The 27,466-nt window shown below is 36.1% G+C and overlaps 2 protein-coding genes across 13 annotated transcripts in view; both read left to right on the forward strand.

Annotated features, from left to right (window-relative positions):
* Nucleotides 1-22,176, forward strand: part of LOC134532846 (uncharacterized) — a 36,197-nt gene extending 14,021 nt beyond the window's left edge. For 6 of the 10 annotated variants that reach the window (XM_063369820.1, XM_063369824.1, XM_063369821.1 and 3 more), the window contains 8 exons: nucleotides 763-879; nucleotides 3,438-3,632; nucleotides 3,843-4,061; nucleotides 6,394-6,725; nucleotides 8,099-8,318; nucleotides 10,302-11,555; nucleotides 14,021-14,295; nucleotides 17,353-22,176. In XM_063369820.1, the coding sequence (XP_063225890.1) occupies nucleotides 781-879; nucleotides 3,438-3,632; nucleotides 3,843-4,061; nucleotides 6,394-6,725; nucleotides 8,099-8,318; nucleotides 10,302-11,555; nucleotides 14,021-14,295; nucleotides 17,353-19,219 (4,461 nt within the window). In that variant the 5' untranslated portion in view covers nucleotides 763-780 and the 3' untranslated portion in view covers nucleotides 19,220-22,176. The remainder of the gene's footprint in view (nucleotides 1-762; nucleotides 880-3,437; nucleotides 3,633-3,842; nucleotides 4,062-6,393; nucleotides 6,726-8,098; nucleotides 8,319-10,301; nucleotides 11,556-14,020; nucleotides 14,296-17,352) is intronic. The other 4 variants (XM_063369825.1, XM_063369826.1, XM_063369827.1 and 1 more) reach the window with 3 other exon arrangements.
* Nucleotides 22,177-25,255: 3,079 nt separating this feature from the next.
* LOC134532847 (band 4.1-like protein 4) overlaps nucleotides 25,256-27,466 on the forward strand; it is a 415,376-nt gene continuing 413,165 nt past the window's right edge. For 2 of the 3 annotated variants that reach the window (XM_063369830.1, XM_063369831.1), the window contains exon 1: nucleotides 25,277-25,434. The gene's annotated coding sequence lies outside the window, so the exon portion shown is untranslated. Of the gene's footprint in view, nucleotides 25,435-27,466 lie in introns of all 3 variants that reach the window. The other variant, XM_063369829.1, reaches the window with a different exon arrangement.

Raw genomic sequence — 27,466 nt, forward strand, 5'->3', positions numbered from 1 at the left:
TATGTAGGTAATTAATTCAAAAGTAAAGTAGTACCTAATTATAGTATTTGCACCTGTCTGCTTGAATGACTAGAATTATTTTGATTAGGAAAATGGATTGAGCTCAAAAAATTTGGGGAACAGTACATTGACATTTTATCCTATATTCATAGATGCCAACTATCCTAATGTGTCTCTTTTTTTATAAATTTTGTAATTTTTTATATATATATATATGCATATATATATATATATATATATATATATATATATATATATATATATATATATATATATATATATATATATATATATATATATAAATAAATCATCAGAATAACTTAAAAAGTATGACATAATGTAAGTCATGATGATAATACATATTGCAACCACGTGAATGCTTCTTAGAAGGCATAAAAAAGTGTTATTTAATTAAGATAGTAAAACCTAACCAATGTACTGAATATTAGACATGATAAATCATTAATTAAATCATGTAACAAGTACATATATAGGGCAGTAACCTGGGTTGTTACATGGATTTTCTTTGTTTTTCAAAAATGACATGGCAATCAAAGAGATAAATTTTGTGTAGCACTTTTAAAAGTTTAAAGAAATAATCACTAGTAGTGTTCAACATAATTTAGAAAAAAATCCATCAGAAAAATTATTAGTTTTTCATAGCAACGGTCATCGTAAAATAGTTGTTTTTACTTGTGTTAAATAATTGCTTTTTTTTTAATAGATAAGCTTATTTTGTATATAATTCTGGATACATTTCAGGTGAACGTGATTGACAACATGAGTGAGATATCACCTCACACGACTATAAAAGTCGAGCCTGTGGAGGCTGTTGATCCTTCTGTACAGACAGATGCAAATGGAACAACAATTCAGGCAGTAAGTAGGGAAGAATTATCAAATTAATGTGGCTTTTTTTAAAGGCTCTTTTTATCAGTTTTTTAATCTTCTAATGGTACCATCTGATTAATATGGCGATACAAGCATTCTCAATAATAGTTTGTACAGCTTCTTCCAGGCTTCGCCCTTCAGGATGAGCACATACAAAGAAACATAGGACACTGTGTCTACATGTCTCAAAAGTTTCTAAAGTCGCGAAAAAAGTAACAAAACGGAAGGACTAGTCATGAACACGTCATGAAATAAACAGTAAACAATGTTGGAGGTAACAAAACTTTAATTTCCAACAGCCTTTATATTAAATTAAATTTTATTTATTCCTCACGTCAGTTTACAGTTGCGCATCAAATGTAAATAGTTGGAGAGTATTCTCTTAAATCATGTGAAAATGATTATCTTTTTAAAAATGTTTTAGCTTTCTTACATTAAAATTGACACATTCCTATGAATGGTAGATCGAACTGCATCCACGGTACCTGAGTCTGCCCACTTGAGAGGTTGTTGTTGTTGCACCAACTCTGCTTGCTGAATCCATTTGATTGCTTTTTCTTTTGTCAACTCATGAACTATTTGCAATGATTCTGACAATTTATCATCTGTGACCCCTATAACTAGTACAGTTATAATCAGCTCATCTTTAAGATCTTGTAAGTTGCTTGTTTCTGCTAACTTGAAAACATTTTTAATGGTTGTCATCTTGTTGATTGATGCCTTTTAAAAAGCTTGGCTCGTTTGTATATGACATTCTTTTTCACTTCAAAGAATCAAGTGAACGAATTTAGCGTTTCATCTGCTTCTGGATGCATACAATACTTCACAGGGTTCATAGGCCTACGCCTCCTTCACATTCCTAAAAAGTCCTTAATTTGTTTTTAATTGAAAAAGGGCCCTTAGAAGTCCTTTAAATTTCACTAAGAATCCTTAATGGATAGCATGCAAGTAATGGCTAATTGCAGGTACTTTAATGTTCTTTTGTTTTCGACTTGGCAGAAAAATACATACACTTTACACATACACAATACCTAAAATTCGCGAATTTTGGGCCACATGATTAGATTTTATTTATAAAACATGTTTTAAAATTCATTTTTCATATTTTTTATCTCAATTAAAAAGGTGTGTTTTGCTGTCTTGCTATAAACTTGTAAAGTAAATGCAGTTTGAAATAAAATTGCATTTTATAACTGTAAATTTCAGATCGACACTATGCGTGGATTAGATATGTGTTTGAGATAATTATGGACGATAGGAGTTTGTAAGAATTGAACTAAAATAACAGAGTTATTTTTTGTTCATTAACAACTAAACCGTTATTTTCTGAAGGTAGTTTGTGATATTACAAATGGTTTTCTACCCCTTGATAGTGGTGAATGCGATGAAGTAAAGGGATCCTTAAGAACTTCTTAATTTTTATTGCCCAAGAGGGATGAAACATGCTCCAGCATATTCACTTTGCTATCTTCAGATTTATGATGCCATGCAGATGCAATCCAAAACCTTTCAAACCATTTTTATCCACTTTGTCCATTCCGCTGGTATCTGAAAATCAAAATGATGTGGCGGTGATAACTGAAACTGCAGTGCAATTGCCAATATTCCTACTCAGATTGCATGTCGCTGTAAGCTGTACAGGTTAACTAGTGCTCTTATTCCGAAACTGTACACACTATCACGCCTTCATTATGTCCAATAATACTATCACTATGGCAAATAATGCCATCTGCATAAACATAATATTACTACTAAATGTTGCCAAACTATTGATTTTATCAAAGTGGATCCCACCGCTACCACTGTGTTATGTTAGTGTTTCGTTTTTACTGACCTCCAGTCCTGCCACCCCACACACCAGTACTTTCCTAAGATGCAACACAACACTACAGCCACCATGTCTATACTAATATTATAAAGACAGAGTGTGAGTTTGTTTGTAAGATGTAAACTTAAAAACTACTCTATTAACTTTCAAAAATTTTTTTCACTGTTATAAAGTTGTATTATTTCATATAAACTTAGGTAGTTTATTGTTTCTGTAAGATATAACAACACTTGTAACTAAAGCTGGAGGAAAAACTACTGAATTTAAACAGTTAAAAATAAAACGAAAAAACCATGTCGCGCTAGCACTGCCACACAAGCTGGCAAGTAGTGCACATGTGTGTTCCATATATATATATATATATATATATATATATATATATATATATATATATATATATATAAATATAATTATCAAATTATCTCGCAAGTGAATATAATTTTTGGATCTAAACTTAGTCTTTCTCTAACTATATTTGCCATCATATTGACACAGTATTGGTTTTTTTTTTTTTAAAGAAAATTGCTATGTTATAAATCTTTATTCACCCATGCAGAGTCAGGTAACAAAAAACCAAGTAATTAAACAAATTATTTCTAGAATATCTCTTCAAATATCTGTTTTTAGTTGTAAAGTTGTAACTATGCACAGAAAATTATGCACATTTTGGATTATTTTACATTTTATGTATCATTTTGGGCTTGTATCCTGTTTACAGGCAACATCTTACCTTGCAAAAAATACTGATGCCCTTAGTGTGAAAATAAAAACAGAGGTTGATGATGAGAGTGTCAGAACTGAGAGACTTAAAACAGTTACAGAAAAAAATGCATCTGATGTAGTAAATCCTGTGGCTCCATCAGGAAAAAAATGTAATAGTGTACGGGATAATGGGAAATCAGAGACTTCCAAGGTTTGTTGATGAACTAATACAGCATGAAATGCATGCTGTGGTGTTAGTTTGAAGAATCAATTTATATCCTCCAGTTATGTGTTCATGTTTCCATACAACTGTAGCCGTAATAGTTTTGTTGTGTAATAAATTTTTGTAATGTTGAAGGGACTTTATGAACACCTGATGTTATGTGCTAGGTTATAAATCATGTTATTCTATTATTCTCAGGGTAATGGAGTTGTTTCCCAAAATATGGGAACTGCTATAAATAAAGTGGCAAGCCAAACCATCAAGCAAGAAATTGATGAAAGTAACTCTGTTACCCAGTGTTCAGATGGAACAGCTGCTCATAGCAAAGCTAGTGATAATATTATCAAAGGAAATTCTTTGCTTAGAACTATATTGATTGGGGCTAATAAAAATCTTCAAAAGCCATCTGCAGAGCAGGTTGGTGCTTTTGTGTTTGTTTCGAATGTATTGAAAATGCCATCCTGGCTAGGATGTGCATATCTACATGGAATTCTTTCTGTGTGTAGGAATTGTGTAGTAGTTATTTATGTTATGTGTTGTAGTAGCTCATATATTTTCATTGTATTTGTAATTTCGGTTTGGCTAATGAAATGTGTTTCTGCAAAACATTGGTAATGATTTGTCAGAAGCCTATTGTCCATCTGGCTTTGTTGGTTCTGTAGTAGAATGCCAATCTAAGACTTGAACCAGTGACTGTAGATACTGACCTAATTCGTTCATTTAATTTCTCATTTTCATATTTTTGGTAATCACTGAATTTAATTCTTCTGTTGAAATCCTCTACTACACTTAATGAATTTGATAAAATATATTGACCACTTTGTATTCTTAAAAATATGTATAGATTTTTTTCATTAAAAATTGTGTTATATATTACAAATACTATAATATTTCCCTCCACCTCTTTCTGGAACTGTCTGCATTCATATTAAATTTGGTTAGATATCACTGAAAATGCATTCTATTTTTGTTGTGGGTATGTAGTGTTAATGTGGTCATTATGTTGTCCTACCGTCTCTGCCATTCGAAATGGTTTCTTTAGGGGCGCCAACTGACTTTGATTTTGTACCTGCGGGCAGGTTCGCAGGGCAAGCAGAGACTCGTTTCAGGGCGTGACGTCACAGCATGGCTTCAGCAGACGGCAGGAGTGATGGTGGCTCTCTGATGGTGATGAAGGAATCCGCGACTCGCACACACTGGTATAATTCGGGTTGCTTCCTTCGCACCTCGTGCACACCTTTTCCTCTCGAGCGCCGATGATCAACTGGCCAGCATCGTCACACAGTCGATTGTTGCGCAGGCAACAATCGACTCGCCAGCGGCGGCTGGTATTCGTCACGTTGCACTCCCCTCCAGAGAGGAAGTTTCAAGGTGGCATAACGGGCTACGCGAATCAGGGAGCCCTTGGGCAACGTCAACGTGAAAGGAATTCTAATAATTTTTTTTTTTGCATTTACATTCCAATACATTATAAATACTCATTGGTATATGCAACTCAGCTGTATTCAGATTATTCATTTAATTTGTGAGGAGATTAATATTTGTTGCACAGAGATGAGACAGACTCTAATAATAAATACATATTTAAAAAAATATAATTTTTAAAGTTACTCTTAAAAAAAAATAATTGGAAGGGTTGTTAGTTTGTACGCTTCACCTTTAAAATTATATTATTATAGTCTACTATCAAACTTCCAGAAACAAGAATAATATATTGCCATCACTCACAGTTTAGGGTTTGAGACCTGGGGTGGGCCTAGTGGGTTTCTGAGTTATTTTAGGACTTAAAATTGTCTGGTGGAAAAAAAAAGGGGGGGGGATGTTGGGCTCTAACTCTGTGCATCTAACCAAATTTTCTGTCGTTGGTCGTCAGTTCCAGCGTGGTTCACTAGGTCCGATGACCGAATCTAACTTGACAAGAAGTGTTAGCTTATACACTTATTTTAAATACGCAAGTTTTATATTTGCCTAAAAGCAAAGCAATACTTTAACAAAAGTTTTCTACTTACTCAAGAAGGTGTCTGAAGAGTGCCCTAACACTAACAATATTAAGATGAAAAGCATCTCTCAGAGTTAGAGTCGGAGTAGTCAGTGCCTAGAGTGGTTTCCAGGGTTGCAGGCAGTGGCAACGTGCAGTTATGTTCAGACAGCAGGCAGAGAAGTACCAGTATATATGTGTCTCGAAAGGGGGGGGGAAGAACCCGGTTAGAACTGACTTTGGGTGTCAGCCAAGTCGCGTGGTATGGGCGTTTGCGCGAAACACGGAACAATGCCTAGTAACACCAGAGCTGTAAAGTGGACTGATGAGAGGCAGGCCAGTGGTTGCGTCAGCCAGCCGGGTGGACGTGTTTAGGGCCAATTAGATGGGCACGGCAATAGCATCACCTCCGGGCATTGGAGCGAAATCATTTTAGGCAGCGACTCGATGAAAGAAAAGACACAGCAAAAAGTATGCTTACAAAACTCCCAAATATTAGTGGATGGCCAGCGGCACCACAACAAATGCTATCGACAGTAGTGCAATAAAATAATTTATAGTTGCCTGTTGCAATAGTGAAGTGTTGTCTGGGAATTTTTCTTCACAGGTTTGCCAGCCATCCTTTGCTCAAGTCAGTACTAAAAGTTAAAAGCAGAAGGTTGTTTTGAATCAGTGTGTAATGTATGTATTGCATAAGGTCATGTTTGGTGTCACTTACATAATATGTAGTTTGACACAAGTTATTTAAACAGTAATGAATTTTTGTTCCAGCACATCGGACAGCAGAGTGGTCAAGCCACGACGGTACAGCCAGTTGTCCGCTCCTCTGAGCAGTCGAGCACAGATGAGGCCTTCAGTTTGAGAGAGTGTCTTATACCAGGCATGGAGGCTGATGATATGTACAGCGACTCTGAAAGTGAACGAGATGAGCTGGACGCGACCAAACGCGCTCCTCAACAGAAGAGAAACCCAGTCCTTAGTGAGCACCCGCAAGGCGATTCTTCACAGAACAGTGCATCGCAAGGGATTGGGGACGTTGATCAGCCAGGAAAAACACCTGCTGGCAAAACCAACATTTTTTCATGTATTGCATGTGGAATGAGGTATGTGTGGTCATGTAATCAGTCAATTTCTTTAGTATGTGTTTTGGATGTTTTGTGTTGTCAGAGCTGAATTTATTGGCAGGAAAAGTAGTAGGCAAAGGGAAACTGTTTGGTCCCATGTTTGTGCTTCCATGTAGTATGTTTTTGTAAACTTGGAGGCTTTTTTTCTCAAAACTAATCTATATTCACTTACACCCCTTTGATTCTGACCGCCTCCATTGAAATCATGCTTTGGTATATGCACTCCACCAAAACAGTTTTTCAGAGCTGTGTTTTTCAAAGCATTGTTGTTTGAACTACAAACTGGAGATATTGTTTTTATAATTAAAAAAAAGAAAAATGTCTAAGAAATGTTCCTTTTTTCATTACTAAATATAGTTATATAACTACACATTGGTAGTTGTATTAGCTATTATTTTAATTAGCTGTACGCTTCATTGACAGCAAGATCATTAAAGATGTTAACATCAAACACATATTGGGATATTCAGTCAAAGGATTTGGCTGTCTTTTATTGATGATCCATCCTAGCTTTTTTTTTTTGTGGAATGATTTTGTAAACTTGAAAATACTTATGAAACAAGTAGTTATGCTTGGATTTGGACTCGAACCCAGGTCTTTCAAAATGTGAGTCCAGTGCCTTACTACCACATCTCTATGCTCAATTTTGTTAGTGTTCAAGTGTAGAAATGAGTAAGAACATACTGACGGTTGTTACTGATTAAAACGCACAAAACAATGTTACAGTATATGTATGTATGAATGCACAATTGCAATTTTTCTGTAGCTATGCATGCACCATGGTGCATTTGGAGCTGGGTTTTGTTACTTTTAAATTCAGTGGCTGTAGAGGGTCTATCTAAAATACACATTAAAACTTGGATTCATATGTAGGACATATGGATGAAGTAAAAATGTTATTCAACATATTTCTGGAGTCCGAAAGTGCATCTGTGTATATCGTTAGAGCCATTGCCCTGTACAAGGAGATACACTGCACCCCTGTTATGTGGAATACCATATCGGCTAGATTCACAACTAACCATGTGCTTATAGTGTGTTTTGTTTTGTGCTCATGGTCACTAATATGGAAATCCACGATAACAGGGATCCAGTGTTATACTATTTCAATATGCATGTTAATGGTTCTAGCGATAAAGATTTTACAGACCTTTCTTCATGTACACCCACAGTTTTTATGTTTTGATGTATATTTTAGATAAAGACTGTATAGTGTGAACCTGCTAATCAGTGAAAGGCAGTTTCGACAGTGAAAATTGCTAAGCGAACTGAGAGTTACGAAAAAGTACTGCACCAGATTATTCATCATTATAACTTGACTGTATAGTTTCAATGTATTTTTCGATTTCTAGCTTTCGCTTTCGGTCTACATTTATAACTCACTTAGAAAGAAATGTCAAGAAATTGTCTTATGATTGTAAACATTGTGCTACAAAGATGGTGTTCTATAACAAATGCAAGCTTATTGACCACATGCGCATGCATGGTGAAGATACCACAGTGCCAGATGCAGATGATCTAGTGTCACTGATAATTTCTAAGTCACATCACAGTCAAGAACCATCTTTGGAGGTTTGTACCCTTTGTCATGATTGATAAAGTTTTAGTTAAATATAAATGCCAGGTAATATTGTAATTGGGGGTTAATAAGCTAAGGTGCTCCAAAGTAAACTTTCGATGGTGACTCCAACCATTTGATTTAGGAGAAACAAAAAAAGAATTGATTCTAACTCTTTAAATTTTACTTGACGTGAGGGACTTAAACAATTAAACTTTTCTTCACTGTTAGGCATTAACGAGCGAGAGGATTTTAATAATAATTTTATCCAAAATAAGTATCACGGGATCACTCTGGATTAGTTAGTTTCTGCTTTGTACAGGACTCCTTTGTTGGAATTATTTATGAACCTTCAAGCTAAGATTAATTAAAAAAACTTAACACCAATTTTAAAAAGAATTAACATTTACTATAAAAAAAATAACAAAATTCAGTCTTTAAAAATTAATGTGGTTAAATGTTCAAATAATATTTCTAGTTAATTTTTACTAAAGACTGACGACTTTCTGAGTACTCAAATAAAATTAAATGGGAGCATCACCGACCATTTCTTAACCCTTAGGATGAAATATTTATGATTATCATTAAAACTTATTTTTTATTACTCCTTACTTGAAGCTTGTGCACTACTTATGACTTTCTTGAAGTCAGAGATGTTTTACCTTGACATACCTTAAACTCTTTAGGTTCGGGCCTCTCCTGGACTGCGTGAGCGCTAATGAACTTAACGACTTACATATTTTTTTCTGAACCGCAAACTCGTTCTCGCTGTTACTCAAACGCAATCACCCGCTTAAAAACTCCCGACCCTACCTTTCCAGAACATTTCAGTACAGCCTTACCCAAATTTCATAACTAGGGCTTAGGCTAGCTGAGTGGGCCCCATTTCGCTAGCGACAGGAGGGCACAGCACACCGTTTTTTTTTGCCATGGCACGACCTGAAAACATCAGCAGACGGTTGCACCAGGATGCGCAGCATTGCCAACACCACCTTGGAAATGTGTTTGTTGGCAAGACAAGCGGCCATGCTCGCCTAAAAACCCTGATAACCTGTTGTGCCACTGCTGCGTGGCTATTACATGTACACAGAGTCCGAACCATCAAATACATACCTGAAATTTAATTTACATTGCACTTAAAAATTTGTAAAGTGACAATATTTTACGTTATTATAACATTTATACGCATACATATGATAACACCATATTTTATTTTTATTTTATAAGCCAAATGTAATTTTATTGGCACAATAAATAACTATTGGAAAAGTTTGCTGTAACTGTGCCTAAGAAGCAGGATATATGTATAGATAATTTTATTCACACAAGAAAATTATCCATGTTTTTTTGTTAAGCTCGTAAAGTTTTGTCACATTTCTAACAGGTTTAACATGTGTATTTGAAATGTAACAGCTTCGATCATAAAATATTATTGTAGGTTTTGACACTAGTTATTTAAACCTGCTTGACAGTCAAATACGTATGAGAAAGTTGTGTGCTACATTTCAAAAATTAAATTTATTACAGGCCTTATTTAAATGTAAGCAAATATTTTTTTTTGACATTTAGTAAAAAATTTAACTTTCATTTATATATATTAAATATAACTTCTTATTGACCATACATTTTGTTGATATTGTGTCACATGCTTATTTATATGAGATTTGGGTTAAGTCATTCATTACTGGTATTTGTATGGTTTGTCCTTGTTTTAATATTTTATATACTTCTGTATTTGTCTTGTGTGTGGTGCCTGTCTGCAGGGGGTGCCCACTGTTGCAGTGCTTTCCCTGCAGATGGTGCCTTCCTGCACCTAGTGCCTGTCTGAGGGCACTACTTGCACTGTCCTCTGTCTCTTTATGTTGTGTCCACCTCAAGAGTTCCCCAACTGTGGGTGGACATTTACCAAAAAACTACTCTTAAATATGCATTTTGGATGTATAATCAAGTCCATTTAGCTGCAGAGAAAACATTTAATTTTAATTTTTTTGTTTTAGGGTGAAGATAGTGACTCTGACATTGAAATTTGTGATTTTGACTCTCAGCTTCGCACCTTGTTTGATGGCGCTGCTTCTGACGCTGTTAAATCTGAATGCACAGTTGAGAAAAACAATTCTGCTGTAGAAAAGTCTAAAATGACAGGCAATAAAGTTGTTAAGGATATTACTACTTACAACAGATTGAAATCTGTAAAATTGAGCGCGGATCCTGCGGGAAAAAAACCTGCACATTCAAAGGGCAGTTCCGACCCTGCAGGGGGCAGACTCAAACATGCTGTTGGTAACCCAGATACGGAAGTGAACAGATCTGAAACCACGGATGGCGGTCTTGATCCTGTTTTGAGCATACCTGAATCAGCGGGTAGCAGTATCAATTCTGCGGTGATCGCATCTGAATCTGCAAATGTCAGTCGTGATTCTGCTTTTAGCGGACCTGATTCTGCTGGTGGCAGTGTTGATTCTGCTGTGAGCGGATCTGAATCTGCAGGTGGTAGTTTTGACTCTACATTGAGTGGTACTGATTCAGCAGTTGATAAGATTGTTCCCACAGTGAACAGATGTAAATCTGCGAGTAGGAGTCTGGGTTCTGCCGTGAGCCGCAGTCAAACGGCAGTTGAAATCCCAAAACCTGTAACGAGCAAATCAAGATTCCAAGCTGGCAGCTTCAAAAATACAGGAAACAGATCAGTCATTTGCCTTGACCATGCATCACAAAAATCTGAAGTTATTGCTGAGAAAGCTGAGCCTGGGTCAAAAAGATCTCAACCTGCCAACAAAACTATGAGTTATATTTTGAACAGAAATATGTCACCGGTTGTAAGCTCTTCCTCTTCCATTATCAGACATACAGAAACTAAATCAACTCATGCATTGGTGAGGCACATCTCTTCAATTAGGCCTGTTCATTCTAACCTGAGGCCTTCAGCTTCGTCCGTCAGGCCGGTGTTGTCCGTGAGACCATTTCATTCAGGTAAACCCCTCCCTACGTACAGGTGGGTATCGTCCGTTGGGACTCAAATCTCCGTTCTCAAAAACGATTCTGCTGTTACCACTTCAGAAAGTACAGTTGCCAGACCTGCAGTCTCAACCTCAGAACCTGTATGTGTTGGCCTGCGAGTAAAAGGATTTGCTCTGGAACAAAAGGATAATATTCCAAACATCAATGTTATAAACCCACCTGATAATGTGGAGATAATCTGCAGTGAGTGCAAAACAAAAATGCTGCTAGGAGAATTACAAAGTCATTTTCAGGTAAGCAACATTATTTTTTCAGTGCCAAGTACTGCACACCAATACCTCACGTAGCACGTCTTCAGATTACGCTAATTCATTTAGCGCAATGTTAATTTTACTGCCCCAGTTTTGAATAGCACGTCTGTAAATTTCAATTAGCACTTAGGCAAAAAAAAAGTTGTGCATGATTCCACGAAGTCTGTTTCAACTTGGTAAACTACATATGTACTGTGGCATACAGTTAGCCATATGAGGGAGGAAGAGATGCGCGCGCATGTCTGACTATGCTATGGCAAGTTAAGTTGCGACTATGGAGTGTAAAGGACAAAATGTTTTTACGTTCTTATGCCGCTGTGCCGTACCGTTGTCGCCCGACCACAGACCGGGCTGTGATGAACTCAGTCTTGCTAGTGGCAGGGAACTCGCACAAACACAAGTAATGTCTGCCCATTTGTCCGCCGGTATCTGTATGTGTGTAAGCACCTGCAGTTGGAATCATAGTGGAATAATGGTTTCCAACTCAGAGCATATTGCATCGTGTTCAAGTATTTGAGACAAAACTAGAAGTATTAAGGCATGCAGAATGTCATGAAGGCCACACTTATGTGGGTCACACTTTAGTTTTAAGCAAATCAACTGTGCTCACAATCGTACGAAATAAGGACTATCAAACGTTTATATAAGTCTGATGCTGTTGGTTGAACTAGCGGGAATATATTTGACATTGTATACCGGAACAGAAATTAACAGATGATTCACATGGAAAAGGTTGTTAAATGAATGGTGCAATGAAAAATAATTATGGGCCTGACAGTATTGATTTGAACCAAGTGGTGATGCATGAATAAGCATTTTAATTTTTGAAAAATTTAAATGCAAACATCCAAACAGTAAGATTGGCTTCACTGCCAGTAAAGGATGGTTTGGAAAGTTTGCGGAAAGGTACGCGATGTGAGTTGGTCACGCCCGGGCGGGCAAGTCAACCAAGCGACTGACAATAACTTATCTTCCGTTACGCGAGGTCGTATTTGTCATACAAAGCATTTGATGGTAGGCTTATAAAGATAAATGGTGTGACATATTTATGATTGAGTGTTATTCTACACATTTATGTTACATTAAGAATATTTCCGTACACATTTTTGAATACATTAAGTAAATTAGCTTTGCTATTTATGTAGACCAATGCTTCAGAATACGCGATTTCGGTTAACACAAACATTTTTAGGAACATTTTATTTGTGCTAATTGAGGGATTGTTGTGCAGTAAAGTATTATATATAATGTAATGTAGATAGTTATTGTCCTTTTTGCTCAGATCCTTAGCTTGCTGTGCTTGTGTGGAGTTAGATTTCAGTCTCAGAGCTGTCTGGTATTTACGAGCATTGAGTTAGTAAAGTTGCTCGGAGTTTCCTGCGATCCTTGGAGGTTTCAACACCTTCACTGGTGGATGTAGGGGGATGGGTAAGCGGGGATATATCTCCCCAGAAGTTATGGAGACATGTGCAAAATCTTAGTGAAGATTTTATTTTACCGAGTGAGAAGCCACATTACCTACAGCTATTACTGTAGGCCCATATGTCAGTGTGTTTGTGTGAATAATAATGAAAGTTTTTTAAATACATAGTTCACATTAAAATTATTTTCTAAATCCTCCACTCCGCAAAAAAAAAAGAATTCCTGTATCCACCACAGACAGATTAAATGCAGGCAGACAACAGTCCTGTCAGTGTATTGTCCTTAGTACTTTTTTTCTTCATCGCTGTGTTTATATGTTTGCTGCGTTGTCCAGGTTTGTTGTCTGCCTGTTTGTAAACAGTCTTGTTGTTAGCCCACTGTGTTTGTCTGTGTTGTTATATTATTTTTTCCTTGCTTAGTTCCTTCAACGAAATTCTTGTACTGTATGATATTTATATGTTGAACATTTTTTATCCGTGTTGTCATCTTTGTGTCGTACGTAATACTTGTTTAGTTTCATTGTTGGTTCCGTTTGTCAGACATCAGCTGATTCAGTCTTGTTTTCTGTGAATTTTTTATCTTCATATTTTTATTAATTTTTGAGTATGTCCGAAAATTCCCCATTGCATGAATCATTTAAAGAACCTAGGATTTCTTACTAGCTAATGCCAACATACCTCTCACATTAGTTTTTAACTCAGATGATTGACCTTAAATTCAATGTTATATTATCCACTCACTTATCAAGTAAAAGTTTCATTCAGCAATTTAATCTTATTGGCATTGTGGAAGCTTACATACATATAAATAGTTACTTAGGAAACATCTAAACAAGTTATGCATTTGGCAGTTTTCAGAAGTTTAATTAAAATTTTTAGATGCTACTGTTAATTGACAGTATTCATTAAAGAACTAAATAGTTGATTGCATCATTATTTCCAAAATAAACAATTTCAAAAAAAGATGTTTCAAAATGAAAGTAGGTAGATTCCGTGATAACTAATGAATTTTTTTTTTTGTTACAGACTGTAAATCCCTTGCTTACTGTGGACAGCCTTCGCTGTCTGAGGTGTGTGTTGATTCTCCCGACGAGCTGCAGCTTCATCGCTCACAAACGCATCCACGCCAAACTGAAGCCGTTTGTGTGTCCTGAGTGCGGGCACGTGTTCACGACGTTCGAGATGCTGACAGTGCACCTTCACAGCGTGTGCTTCCACATGCAGAAGTGCGTGTGTTACTGCTGCACCTTCTGCAAGGTCCTCTGCAACACCGCAGACGAGCTTGTGGATCACATCATGCGGTTAGTTTTGCGCTTTTAGGCTGGTTGTGTTCAGGGTTGCTACATGTCTGGCAAACATGGAAAACCTGAAAAAGTAAGGGGAAACCTGGGACAGTCAGGAAATTAGAAAGTGTTGAGGAAATTCTGGAAAAGTCAGGGAACACCTTGAAAGTCAGGAAATTAGAAAGTGGTCAAATATAACCTGGAAAAGTTAGGAAAATATCAAGTAGTCAGGGAAAACATGGGACAGCTAGGAAATTAGAAATTGTTGGAAAATTCTGGAAAAGTTAGGAAACATCTTGAAAGTCAGGAAAATAGAAAGTGGTCAAACATAACCTGGAAAAGTTAGGTTGATGCAGGGCCGGCGCGTCCATATAGGCGAACTAGGCAAGCGCCTAGGGCACCAAGTAGCTGGGGGCGGCGCAGCACGACACACAACAGTTGATATCATATGTTTAACGATTATTGAAACTAGATGAAAATGGATTTTTGTAACAGTTTGGAATGTTTATATTGGTATAAATAATTATTTAAAGTCCACGGTGACCTGTTTATGATTTGTAATAAGTAAAAAAAGTAAAAAAAAAACACAAGCCTGCTTACACTTGATTGTTGACAAAATCTTAGGCTTACGTGATGTATTTTGAGGCAAGGAAATTTTTTTTGGGGTGTCCGGGGGGGGGGGGGGGGAATTAAAGTTTTTCGCCTAGGGCGCCAATTTACCTTGCACCGGCCCTGGGTTGATGTAAAGTGGTTACGGAATAGCCTACCTGGAAAATTCAGATTATTATATAGAGGCAGGGGCGTAGCCAGGGGGGGGTTTTAGGGGTTCAAACCCCCCCCTTAGCACCAAATCTTTAATTAATTTCTTATTCATCACTCAAACAAATTTCATATTAAAATTAATAAAATTTTTACCATTACAATATTTAAATTTAAGTACCGAAAACTGCTAAAATAGCACTATTTTACACCTTAAAATCCAAATTTTCCCGGGGGAGGACCCCCGGACCCCCAGCTTTAATACGGGGGGGGGGGGGGGGGCATGCTTCTTAACACCCCCCATACACAAATCCTGGCTACGCCACTGTATAGAGGTAAGTGAAAACTTGTAATTGTAATTATTATAAAGTTATCAAGGGAAACCTGGAAATTTCAGCAAAACATTTCAAACACTAGAGAAATCATCACTTAAGTGATATAAAAAAAATTAAATAGGTACAATGATAGTGAAAAATTTTTCTTTAGAACTATAAAATTCTCTAACTATAAAATCAACATTCATGGTGTTAGTAAAATAATGTGGATTTTAACAGGAGAGTATCAAATGAAATGAAATTTGAAACCACTTGAAATTATTATTTGTTTTTGTCAGTTAAACATGGAAAATTCAGGGAATATAATTTTATCTGTATCTGTCATATAATGTTTGTGAGTAGCATGGCTAAAATTAAGATCATTGTATTTTCAACAACTTTGTTTTAAATCATGTATTTGTTAAAAAAAAAATCACTTATAACTGCATGTAATGTAACTAACCTGATGCTGTACAACCATACTGAAGTTGACAGCATACTATGAAAAGAATTTTCATATTCTAGCATATTTGGTGAAATATACTAAATCCACAAGTGGGGGGATTGGGGATTCTTCCCCACCCTACACCATTGCTGATAGGGCCGGCTCCAGGGCTGGGCAAACAGAGAAGCTGACATTTGACCCCACGCCAACCCTTTTTTGTATTCATTAAAAAATGTGAACGTAATTCTAATTTAAACAAGAATATCACTATAGCTTAACATAAATGAGTAGAACCATAATCAAAATTTTGGTTTCAGGATGACTTTAAGTTTTTTTTTCTTTCTTTCAAAGTTTCAATTTTTCATATTTTCAGGGAGAGGGGGCTCCTTAACTACCATTTCCTCTGAGGTATATTCCATATCTCCTAGGCTTCCCAAGTAAGGCCTCTCTCCAGAATATTAGGGCCCAGGAAAAGTAAACGGCCCAGGGCCTTGCAAAATCTAGGGCCGCCACTGATTATAGATTATGAGCACAATGTGTATGTTAAAGCAGTTTGGAGTCCATAATAATCTTGGAGAATCTGTTATCTATATGCATGGCTGTGCAAAATAAAACTTTACCTTACTTTTAGTTCTAGGATTGTGTATCGACACAGTAATTTGCAACTATGTGGATAGGCTGTAGTTAGTTAAACAACATTGCTTTAGCAGTACATTTAAACAATATAAAATATTATAATTTTATGTAAATGTTTTTGCAATTTTGTATTTGGTTTCTTTGAATAAATTATTGATACATTTTTTGATGTTAATTTTAGCTATGCAGTTTGCGGGCAACTATTAATAAAATGTTTTCTTTAATTTTATGATGTTTATTGTTGCCCAAGGAAATAAGAGCATTTTGACTTAATTTATTATCACTGATAAAAATATTAATTCTCATAACTTAGGTAAGATTGGGAAAAAAATGTCAATATTTACCACCACTTGCATGGGGGTGCAGAGGTGCCTATAAACCAGAAGTATGAATGGTGGCTAAATTATGAAGCACTGGTTATAAAGCACTATCAGCAAAAATTTAAGTCTTTCACATAATATAGGTGCTTTCCTTGCCACTTGAACTCTCGTTTTTTTATAACTTGATCACAGACTCCTTGGCAGTCATATGTTTCTTCACTCTTTGTTTCACATTGCCAATGATAACGAACAGTCAGCAAAGTAGTTTTACCTTTAGTCCTATACTTCAAGTTGTGATTGGAGAAATAATTTATGTAGAGTACATGTGTTTCATTTCAAATGAAGTTTTTGATTTCATGTCATTAATTCTTTATTTTTTTGTGTTATAATATAAATTAGTGTTTTTTTAACTACCATTTAGTGTGTGTAAATTTGAAATAAAATATGCATACATTGATGCCTTTTTAATTTTCTGCTGCATAATAAGTTACATTTATGTTTAAACCTCCAGTTTTACTTATTTTGTAGGCAATGTTACAGAAGCATCTACATCTTGTTTGAGAAATTTTTCATTCTAGTGATTTTTTTCTTTGTGTTTCAGGAGCAAACATTTTGTATATGCATTTATGTGCACCGCATGTAATGCAGTGTACCAAGAATTTGCAGAACTGCAGTCGCACATTGAGGAACGCCATGCTCCCATACAACAGCCATCAAAGAGGATCTACTACAAGTGTCTGTTGTGTCCACACAAGCTTATATGTGTGCAGGATATACGTGTGCATGCTGCGAGTCATCCAAAAATGCGAGATTCACTAGTGTATTACTATAAGTGTGGCACGTGCTCCTTCGTAGCGTACAGCAAGGACAAGTTTGCCTCTCACCGAGAAGTGTGCAGTGCTGCATTACCGACTCTCAGCAATGTACGACCATCTCACAAACTTATTGTCAAACAGAAGGACAAAGCCAGTGCTCCCCAGACAGTGTTGATTCAGGCTATTGATTCGAGAGGAAATGTTACTTTTCAGAGGCAATTGCTTCATGGATCATTCGTAAATGGTCAGACTAATGCAGTGAGATCACCAATTAAAATTGTAAAGAAATCAAGCCTACATTCTAATGCTAATATGAGACACAAAACTGCAAACCCTGTTCCCAACTCAAATATAAGCCCCAAGACAATAAATCCCTTGCCAAACTCTGCTGTCATTAATTTTGTTGATACGAATGCGGGATGTGAAAATACATATTCCATTAATGAAACACGTGAAAACAACTCCGATGAGGCACGGGATAGCGGAATGCCAATTGAAGAAAATGAAACGATGTTTACTACTAATTTTGGCGATGCTGGAGAAGGGAACGAAAAAGATCCCTTGAGCTTAGAAGGAATGGAGCCGTCTAAAACCACTACGAGTTCGTGTGTCGTGTGCGGCAAGTTTGTGGAGCGCTCGTTGATCCGTTCAGGAGTCCAACGTGTGCCTGTTCGTTGTGCTTCTTGCGTGGCTAAGTCGTGCTACGAATCAAAGTCGAAAACTAGCACAGTACTTGTGGTTAGTCCAAAAAGTATTTCAAGCAGTAGTATCCAACCATCTGATGCTGGCCCAGCACGGAAGAAACGAAGGTTATCTTCATCTGCTACGAATGATAAATTTAAGTGCAGTAGGTGCTCGTGTCTTCTTGTCAGTGTTGACCATGCCGTTATTCAAAGCCATTATAAATCAGTTCATGATGAGGAACTTTCGCCAGAGCTTCTAGAGCAGGAAGTGAAGGCCGCTAAAGAAAAAGCAACCATCTCTTCTACAAAAGTAGATGGTAAAACTGACAAAAAGAATGGTTTAGACCAAAGTACGAAGAGTGCAGGTAGTAGTACAAAAGCTAAAAAGAAAAAGAAAACTTCTAAAAGTGTAGAATCTAAAAGCAATGCTACTATTACACATTCAGCACCTGAAAATTATGATGTTCATGAGAAAATTGATAATGAAAGTGATGTGAAATCGGATGACGGCCAGAAAGATTTAAGGGAGGGTTATCCATGTAACTACGGTAACTGCCAGTTCTCAACCAGTGATTTGTCAGCTTTCAAAGAGCACATTATTTCACACAGATCAGAAGAGTACATATATCAGTGCATGGAATGTGGCTTTGCTAGCAAGTCAGGCTTCTCCTTGTCCTATCACTTGATGATAAAACACGGTATCGTGGATGCTCAGAGCTATGCAAACGATAAAAAAGAATGCTATTTTGGTGGCGAAAGTGACAGTTCAGATTGTGACTCGGACTGCTCTTGGAGTGAATCACGAAACAACAGCACTGAAAATGTGGCCGAGAATGAATGTCGAGTGTGTAGAGAGACATTTGAGAGCTCACAAGAATTAGGCCAACACATTCGCACTCATGGTATGGCATTTTTAGTGCATATGAGAAAGAATCGTAACAGTCTGCTGGAAAAACAAGTTGTATCATAATATAAAGATTTTTAGAACATGTGTAAATACAATCGCTGTTAATATTTTTTTTTTTTTTATAATTTGGACTGATATTTTAACATAGGTAATATTGCTGTGTAGTTATTTTTGACTCATATTTATTTGTGCAACTACAAATTTCACCTGCATTCAAGTTTCTACACAAAAATATAGAAGTATTTTTAGGTTTTTGTTTTAAAGTAGTTTTTTAGAATCAATTTTATTTTTGTGTTTATGTTGGTGTAATTTTGTACGAGAGCATTGTTTATCAGTCACATTGAAAATTTAACAGGGTAAATGATAATGTTCCTTACAGTAAAATGTTTTCATTTAGGCTAGAATCACCTTTGCAATTTTTTCTCCTAACTGATTTAAAGCCATCTGTATTATGTTTTTTGGCACAAAATTCATGTAAGTTGTTGTACTATTGAGATACACTTGTTTCTGGTGTAAATAAGATATAATGTTTGCAATGTTAGATTTTAAACATTCCTACATTACACGTGTGTTATAATAACAATATATATTGCCTAAACATTTCATCAACTGTTTTCTGTAGCAAGTTGTTAAGGAGTCGCCAACTTCTGTGAAGAAATTCAATTTGCTATTTTTTAAAAGTGATTTTTTCCTTGTGATTCCTATGTTTTGCTTTTTTATAGTTCTAGTTTTGAAACATTAGCAACTACCAATGTTGCCCAATATTCAACTTTAGATCAGTTGTATCTAACATTAAGAAACCCATAGCACCTGACTGTAAATAAATTTTCCTTAGGCCCTCTAACTACATAAAAAAAAACACATGAATGATAAAATAGTGGAACAAATAAATGTGATTCATTGATATAATAATTGGTTTATACCTTGTTTAGTATCAGTAAAAGCGGTTGCAGTCTATATACCTTAAAAAAAACAGCTTTATTATACATGTTTTACAAAAAAATTAAATTATTATTTAATGTTACCCTTTTTTTTTTGTGCCCTAATTGTGGTTTGAGGCCCAATCTGAAATTTTCCATGTCCCGGTAACTGAGTCATGGCATGGCAGTTGGAAAACACTGCTTTAGATTAACTGAATATTGTGCTATATCAATGCAACATATCAATATCTGGTATGCCAGAAGCAAATACTCATCACGTGCAATGTGAAAACATATATAATTTAACCCTTCATAGTGATACAAATATAAATCTGCCTGCAGAGTTCAACTATAATCCAGCTCATTTGAGGCCACAACCTTGCTGGATTAATAATTTTGCTGGATTTTTAGATATTGTTACAGTTTAAACAGGAATACCAAGTGTGAATTGTGAAATGGAACCCACTAGAAAACAGGAAACACTAAACAGAAATGAAATCCAAAGGTAATGACAAACTCTGAGCTAACAAAAAATACTAGCTGCGCAATAATGCTACCTGGCTGCCAGAGTCAACAGCTGAAACCCATTAAAAAAAATCTGATCACAAGCATTTGGATTGGTGCCAAATGGAAAAATGTGCCATTCCATACGATGGAAAATTTAAAACCTTTCACTGTACTTTTTTAAAAAAAATTTCAACTTGTTTGGCACTATTAAAGCTTAACACATGTCTATATGGTTGTAAGACTATGCTATTTCTGTTAGTAGAGACAAGATTTTATGGTTTTATTTTTAGTCCAATTTTGTTTAAAAAAAAATATAATTCATTATTCTTGTTATTATTTATATAAAGGCTGTTTGTAATACTTAATCCACCAAAATAGGGGTAAAATTTATATTCTGCATTTTACAATAAAATAATTTACAATAAATTGGTCTGAAACAAAACAATAAAAATAAATAAGCAAGAATTTGTGGTTTAAAAGTGATTCGATAATAGGTGCACAGTAAAATTAATTAAATTAATTTTTCTGATCCATGCACTTTGGTACAATGTTTGTCAGGAAATTACATTCGTTGCATTTCAAACAATAAGAGATAACTTTTTTTTTATGATTTGAATTAAGTTTTTATAAATACTACTTAATTCCATGATATAACTTGCTTTTCAGTGCTAATGGTGTATTAACTTGTGTTTTGGTGCTATGCTGTGTTTTAACACATTTTACGGTGTTTCCTGGTTTATCGCAATTCACTACACAATCTTGTCCCTAAGTATCAGATGTGATGAACTTCTTTTATATGTTATTTTATTATGGATTCCTGTAAATTTTATACTTTGTGAAATGTAATCAACAGCAGTATGGTGCTGTAAGTAACTTGAAGAGTATGAGAAATTTAAGATTTATAAAGAGTTCCATAGAGAGATTGATATGAAACAGTTATGCATTGTTGAGATTTATTTACATAAACTTGAGCTTAGTACTGTGCTATTTTTCAGTGAGAATCCTGCTATCTTCCTACGGTACAGGTTATTTATTGGTTGTAACTACAAGTTGTATTCAAAGCTTTACAGTGAATTATTGCGGGCTTTGGAAATGAAGTTTAAAGTTTGACATGTCTTCACAAAAGTTTCTTCTCAAGAATTTTATCAAGAATGGCAAATATTTTGCCCGAGCTAAGAAAATCTTGAATTTTATGTAAAGGCATGAATTCTTACAGATGTGCCACAAGAATTTGACTTAAGGTCTATAGAATTTGTATTAGCCCACTAGCTCTTTGTGTTATTTTGAATGTAAACTTATATCAACTTATATCAACTATATAATGTAATGTAAATTTGGAGATGATAGTACAAGAATCCTGTGAAATATGTATCCCATGAATTATTGTTATGCACCCAGTGTGTAGCAGTGTATTTTCAAAGTGAATTTTTTGAGAACTTGTCTTGTTTAATATCAGTTAGTGAATATTTTGCTCTCTGTGAAAATGTCTTAAAAGGATTTTACTGTACTATTTTGATGCAGCTTTTTTTCTAACTATGTCATCCACAATAATTATTTTATTTTGTGAATAAATTCATGATGTGACTATGAAAATTATGTTTTAAAATTTCTCTATTGTAAATACCATGTAAATAATAGTTTAAATATTTATATTTGAGGAAAGGTGGTACACTAAAAATGCCTTTCTTTTGTTTGAGACTCTAGCTTTCATTATGTTGAAGCATACTTATACCTGTCAGAGGAGGCGTTAGAGATATAATTAATCAAACAATTACTATAAATCCATTCTGGTAGGGATACCTGTAGCAGGATATGTCTGTTGTTGATGTTTCAAATATAAAAAAAAGAATTTCAAGGATGAGATTTATTATGTTTTATGCTTATAAGAATAACATGGGAGTTCAACTCTACAAATGTAGAAAAAAATGTTTTGTTAAATTGACACTAATCAAGATCAACAATAAATTGAGACGTACGCAAAGTGCATACCTGATGCGACACGGGTCTAGTAGACCACCTGATAAATACAAGCTTGTAAGAGAAAACACATTAAATGGTTTAACAACAGCTATAAATGTAAGTATCATAAGCGTGTACGATCCTAACGATATGGAAAGTTATGTGCCCTATAGGATAATCCGTATATAAGAGTTGATAATGTTGTTGAAGTATGCCTTGGACCTCATGGGCTATGCTAATTAAATTAATTGATATAAGAGAAAATAAAGCCTTACAAAGACAAGCTATAAAGTTGAAACGTGCCAAACAGGGCTCCGATCATGGGTGTGGCAGATAACGCTGGGAGAACTAACAAGACAAGGTGACAGCATTTAATTGAAACATAATTTTGATCATGGCGTCCAAAAGGAAATTTAAGCAAAGAAAAAATGCAAGGCTACAAAGACTCTACATTGATACTTAAATTCAAATGCTACTTAAACATTTAAATGATGTACTCACACCCATGATCAGTCCCACAGCACTGTCTTTCACACTTACTATTCGTACAAGAACTATTAGAGATTAAGACAGAGACATGCAATGTGCAAGATTATATAAACATAGAGAAGTAAGCCTCTGCAAGTATAAAATAGTTCCCTGTAAAAAAGGAGATACAGCAAGAAAAATTGGGGGTAGAGCATTAGGAGGAAAAAAAGGGGAAGGGAGAACATGACGCACCAAGCCGAGATTGTCCGAAGAATGCCAAACAACTGGGCGGCCATGAACAGAGGAGTATTGCAATGTTACTTCAAGATAACAGTTTATTTTAAGTCTATATATGCCTTGTCAAAATAACACTAAATGGAAAAGTATCATCCATAAATTAAAATAATTTTAATGCTCATGTTCAAAGGTTTTTAAGAATAGAAATCAAAATAGTAGCACTTTTGTTGCTTTTTTTTTAAACTGCAGCATTATGCAAAATTATGTTCTTCAACTCTTGGTAATTTTAAAAAGTAAGACTTATTTATATTTTATTTTGGTAACAACATTATTTATACTGTTGACGGCAACTAATCAGATGCAGAGCAGTCTGTTTTTTTATAACTGAACACTCATTTTGATCCCATGACGATGTTTTGATGGCTTGGGGAGAGATACTTGGGAGAGTCTTAATACATGTAACATGACTCCTCGGGGACCACACTCGACTGTTTTGTCTGCAATCAGCTTACATTTGGTTTGCCCTCAGCTCACTGCCCCATCAAACTTACCACTTTAATGCTGGAATTGGTTCCGCTTCTTTGCCTTAAAGAGGAATGGACGAGCAGGGTCAAATGTGCTGGATTATTGAGTGTCAGGATAATTTTACAGGAATACCGAATGTGAAAATGTTAATTGTAACTGCTAGAAAACAGGAAACACTGTCCTGGATCGAAAATTGACGGTAACAATGAACTCTGATGGAACTGAAAACACCGGCATTACAGTCACTCAACCTGGCAGCTAAGGTCAACAGCCGAAATCCACCCAAAAAAAATCGGAATGCGAGCGGCTGAATTCGTGGGGAATTTCAGGATGTTCCGAACCATAGAATGCCGTATGAAAGACTAAATTGTAAAGTTTTGATTAAAATTCAAAGCAAAAATTTTCTCCCATAAGCAGCACATTCAAACATTAACGAGGTAGAAATGCACCATTTAGTTGTCCTATTTTCGCTTTTATTACCAAAAACAAGTATAAAGGTTAAGCATTAATTAATTTAAGTATAGTTATTTGGAGCATGATAAATTGTCTAAGATGAAGAAGTGGCATTGCTAATTCAGCAATTTATGCTAGAGTGGAGTTTGTTGGGAAAGTGTGCAAGCTATTTTGTAAACAAAAAATGAGTCGCTAACAACGGCTGCATATTATTAGTTTTTTTTCAAATCACCATATTCACAGATGCAGTATCAACCAACATAGATTTGTATTTCATACATGCTTGCATTAAATGCTCATAGGCATGTAATAGGTTTTCACTTGGTAAAAATACAAGGTTGGTGATTGCTTATTACAATTTTAATTTTTTTTTAAATTTTTTTTTCCAAAGCTGTTTATAATGTTTTTATTTGTTAATGATAGTGTGGTATTAATGTTGAGAATTAAGCCATCCAGAACCTTGCTGCAGTCAGTTTATCACAATGGATCCATTATATAATTATCTTATCCCAACTCACACCTGCCAGAGGTTTCTCTTTTGAATTACGAGTAGAAGCAGCAGGGGCTAGAAACAGAGCACACAGGACTTCCTTTGGAATGTAGTGCATTACTTTACATCTCACCTGTCAATCAAATTCTGATGACGACAGCGCAGGCGATTGGAAGAAGTGGGCAGGATAGTTGTAATGTAGGAGATTGAGGAAAACTTCTATATTTTGAATTTAAAAATATATATATATATATATATAAAATTTCGGTGCTACTGTATGACTTTATATAAGGACTAAGGGTTGGAATTGTCAGTAAGGAAGATGGGTAGAGAAAGAGCAATTAAAGTTATATTAAATACAATGTAATCAAACCGATGCAAAGTAGTGCTTTGCTAGAGAACAGCGCTCGAGGCAAGTCGGGAGGCGGGTAGCCGAGGCCGGCGCGGGCCTCGGACGAAGTGCGAGGCGCCGCCGCCAGGAGCGCTGTTGCCGCGCGCTCGGAAAGGGAGGGCGTGAAGCGGGCGAGCCGGTCAGTCAGTGGCTCTGCGCCGAGTCGGGCGGCGGGCTACCCAGCGTGGGGCGGAGAGCAACGTGGTGTGTGTGTGTGTGCGCGCGCGGGCGCGGGTGTGTGTGCGAGCTCCGTGTGGCGGTGTCAACGGCCGCGCCGCGCGACTTGCCTTGTGTTCCAGTGTTTCCGCGCTCCGCCAGCTTGCACCAGGTGAATGTCACGTCCACGTGCAACGTGCTGCCCCGCGGCCCACGAATCACCAGACCAGCGTGGTTGGCCGCATGTCCTAAAGATTGCGCGTCTTGCTCTCTTCAGCACTGACTTAGTACTTTTCTCGCGGGGCGACGGAAACGCTCATATTTATTTACCCGTTCCTTGGCGTGAGTGCATCTTGGAAAACGCTAACACGCAATAAAAAGTTTGAAACCTTATTTATTGCACAAATGCGATATCGCTAATTTTTTTCTTAGATTGTAGGTTGTTTCATGAAATCTTTTTTCCATTGAAGTATCCAGCGATTAAAATGTGTATGCGTAGTGCAAATGTGTCTCAGGATAAGTTTTGCATTAAAGCATTAAGGATCTGAAAGATATTTGCTGGATTTAGTTGTTACAGGGTCACTGTTGTTTCAACAAGCCATTCATTAAAAACACGTTAATTCATAATGTACATGAAATACTTTTTTTATGCATGCACCTGTTGCAATTGAGTGCTGCACTTTTGGCTGGGCTTCTAAAACCAACACGTCCGGTGAACAACTATATATATTTTGGTCTTCAACACGATTGTTACGGACTTACAAATATATTGTCGTGATATTCAGAAATGTGACGAAAGGACATGTTTAACCTTCTATGAATTGCAAGCATGCGAAATCAAGGGCAGGAATAGAGTTCCGGTTTTTATAAATTCGTGTATTGTTTAAAAACCGGTCTTGTCAATGTGGTTTGTGTATGTAAACAGTAGCATTTTATTAATAAAATTTTTTTTTTTGTAATAATTGAGTTTTGTCAGCATGTTTTCTCTGCCTTAGTGGGCATTAATGAGTTATCGCACCAAAGAAGCAATAACAAGGTAATAAATTACTTTGGAAGAGCAGGTGACTGTAAATAACAAGAGTTCGCAATACCTGCTCGTACATGCCCTATCTAGCCTGTGCAGTTTCGGATACAGGAATTTTCAGGAATTTTTCCCGGGGAGGGGGGAGAGAGAGACTTAAAAAACAAACTAAAATGTTAACATATTTATTTTAAAAAAAACTTACATTACTTTCGACACGAACATACTGACATATGGGCCTACAGTAGTAGACGTACACGACGTGGCTTCCCACACGGTAACACATCTTCACTGGCAAAACATTTTTATTTCGGGGATGATCAAGGGGTATATATCCTCCCTTTATCTGTGTCCGCTCTGGGCCTGTGGTATAAAGTTTGTAAAACCGCAGTTTTTCTTAAACATGACAGTATCCTTAAAGTATCATTAAAAAAAGTTCGGAACATGGCCCTTTAAAGCCCTTAGACAGATGACAGTTGATACCATTTATTGTTTAGAAAGACTTCACATTAATGTATATTTGTGATTTGGTGTCTTATATACAGTATCATCGTGGGGAAGGGTGGGACCTGGTTGAGTTTCAAGATTTTTTTTTCTGTTGGAAATTACTGTGATAATAGGACGAAAGTTACAATATAGAATTCATTAGCAACCTTACAAGTTATGCGATTTACACTATCTGTATTTTACAGTTAGGCAAGTTTACTGTCTTTAGATATATTTTAATTTACAATTTTGGGATTTGAAAAGTGGTACAAAAGCGATGAGTTAGGTGCCTTAATTTCACTCGACGACCCTGAGTTTACATGCCTGATTATTTAAGAATTATAATTATATTCGTTGCATACATCCAACCAGCGTAGTTAAAATCCTCTAGAACCGAATCCTTCTCTGAGGCCACTTTAACATGATCCGCTTGCGAATGTTTTCGCCTCACTTCCACGCACGAGTGGAATGCCACAGATAAATCGTTAGGTACAACCGTACAGGTGAATTTCTTTGTGTTGGTGGGGGAGGGGGGGGGGAGGATGAAAAAATGGGGTTTCTGGCCAGCAGCTTGCATCAAAGCAATAAAATGACTTTTTCCCTAAATAACTCTTACGTGTTTCGAGACGGCTCGAGACGGCGGCCACTTTTATGACTCCTATTCGAATCCGCTTTATAAGTCATTCGGTTTACATCC

Source organism: Bacillus rossius, chromosome 6 (assembly GCF_032445375.1).
Source record: "Bacillus rossius redtenbacheri isolate Brsri chromosome 6, Brsri_v3, whole genome shotgun sequence".
Lineage (NCBI taxonomy): Eukaryota > Metazoa > Arthropoda > Insecta > Phasmatodea > Bacillidae > Bacillus > Bacillus rossius.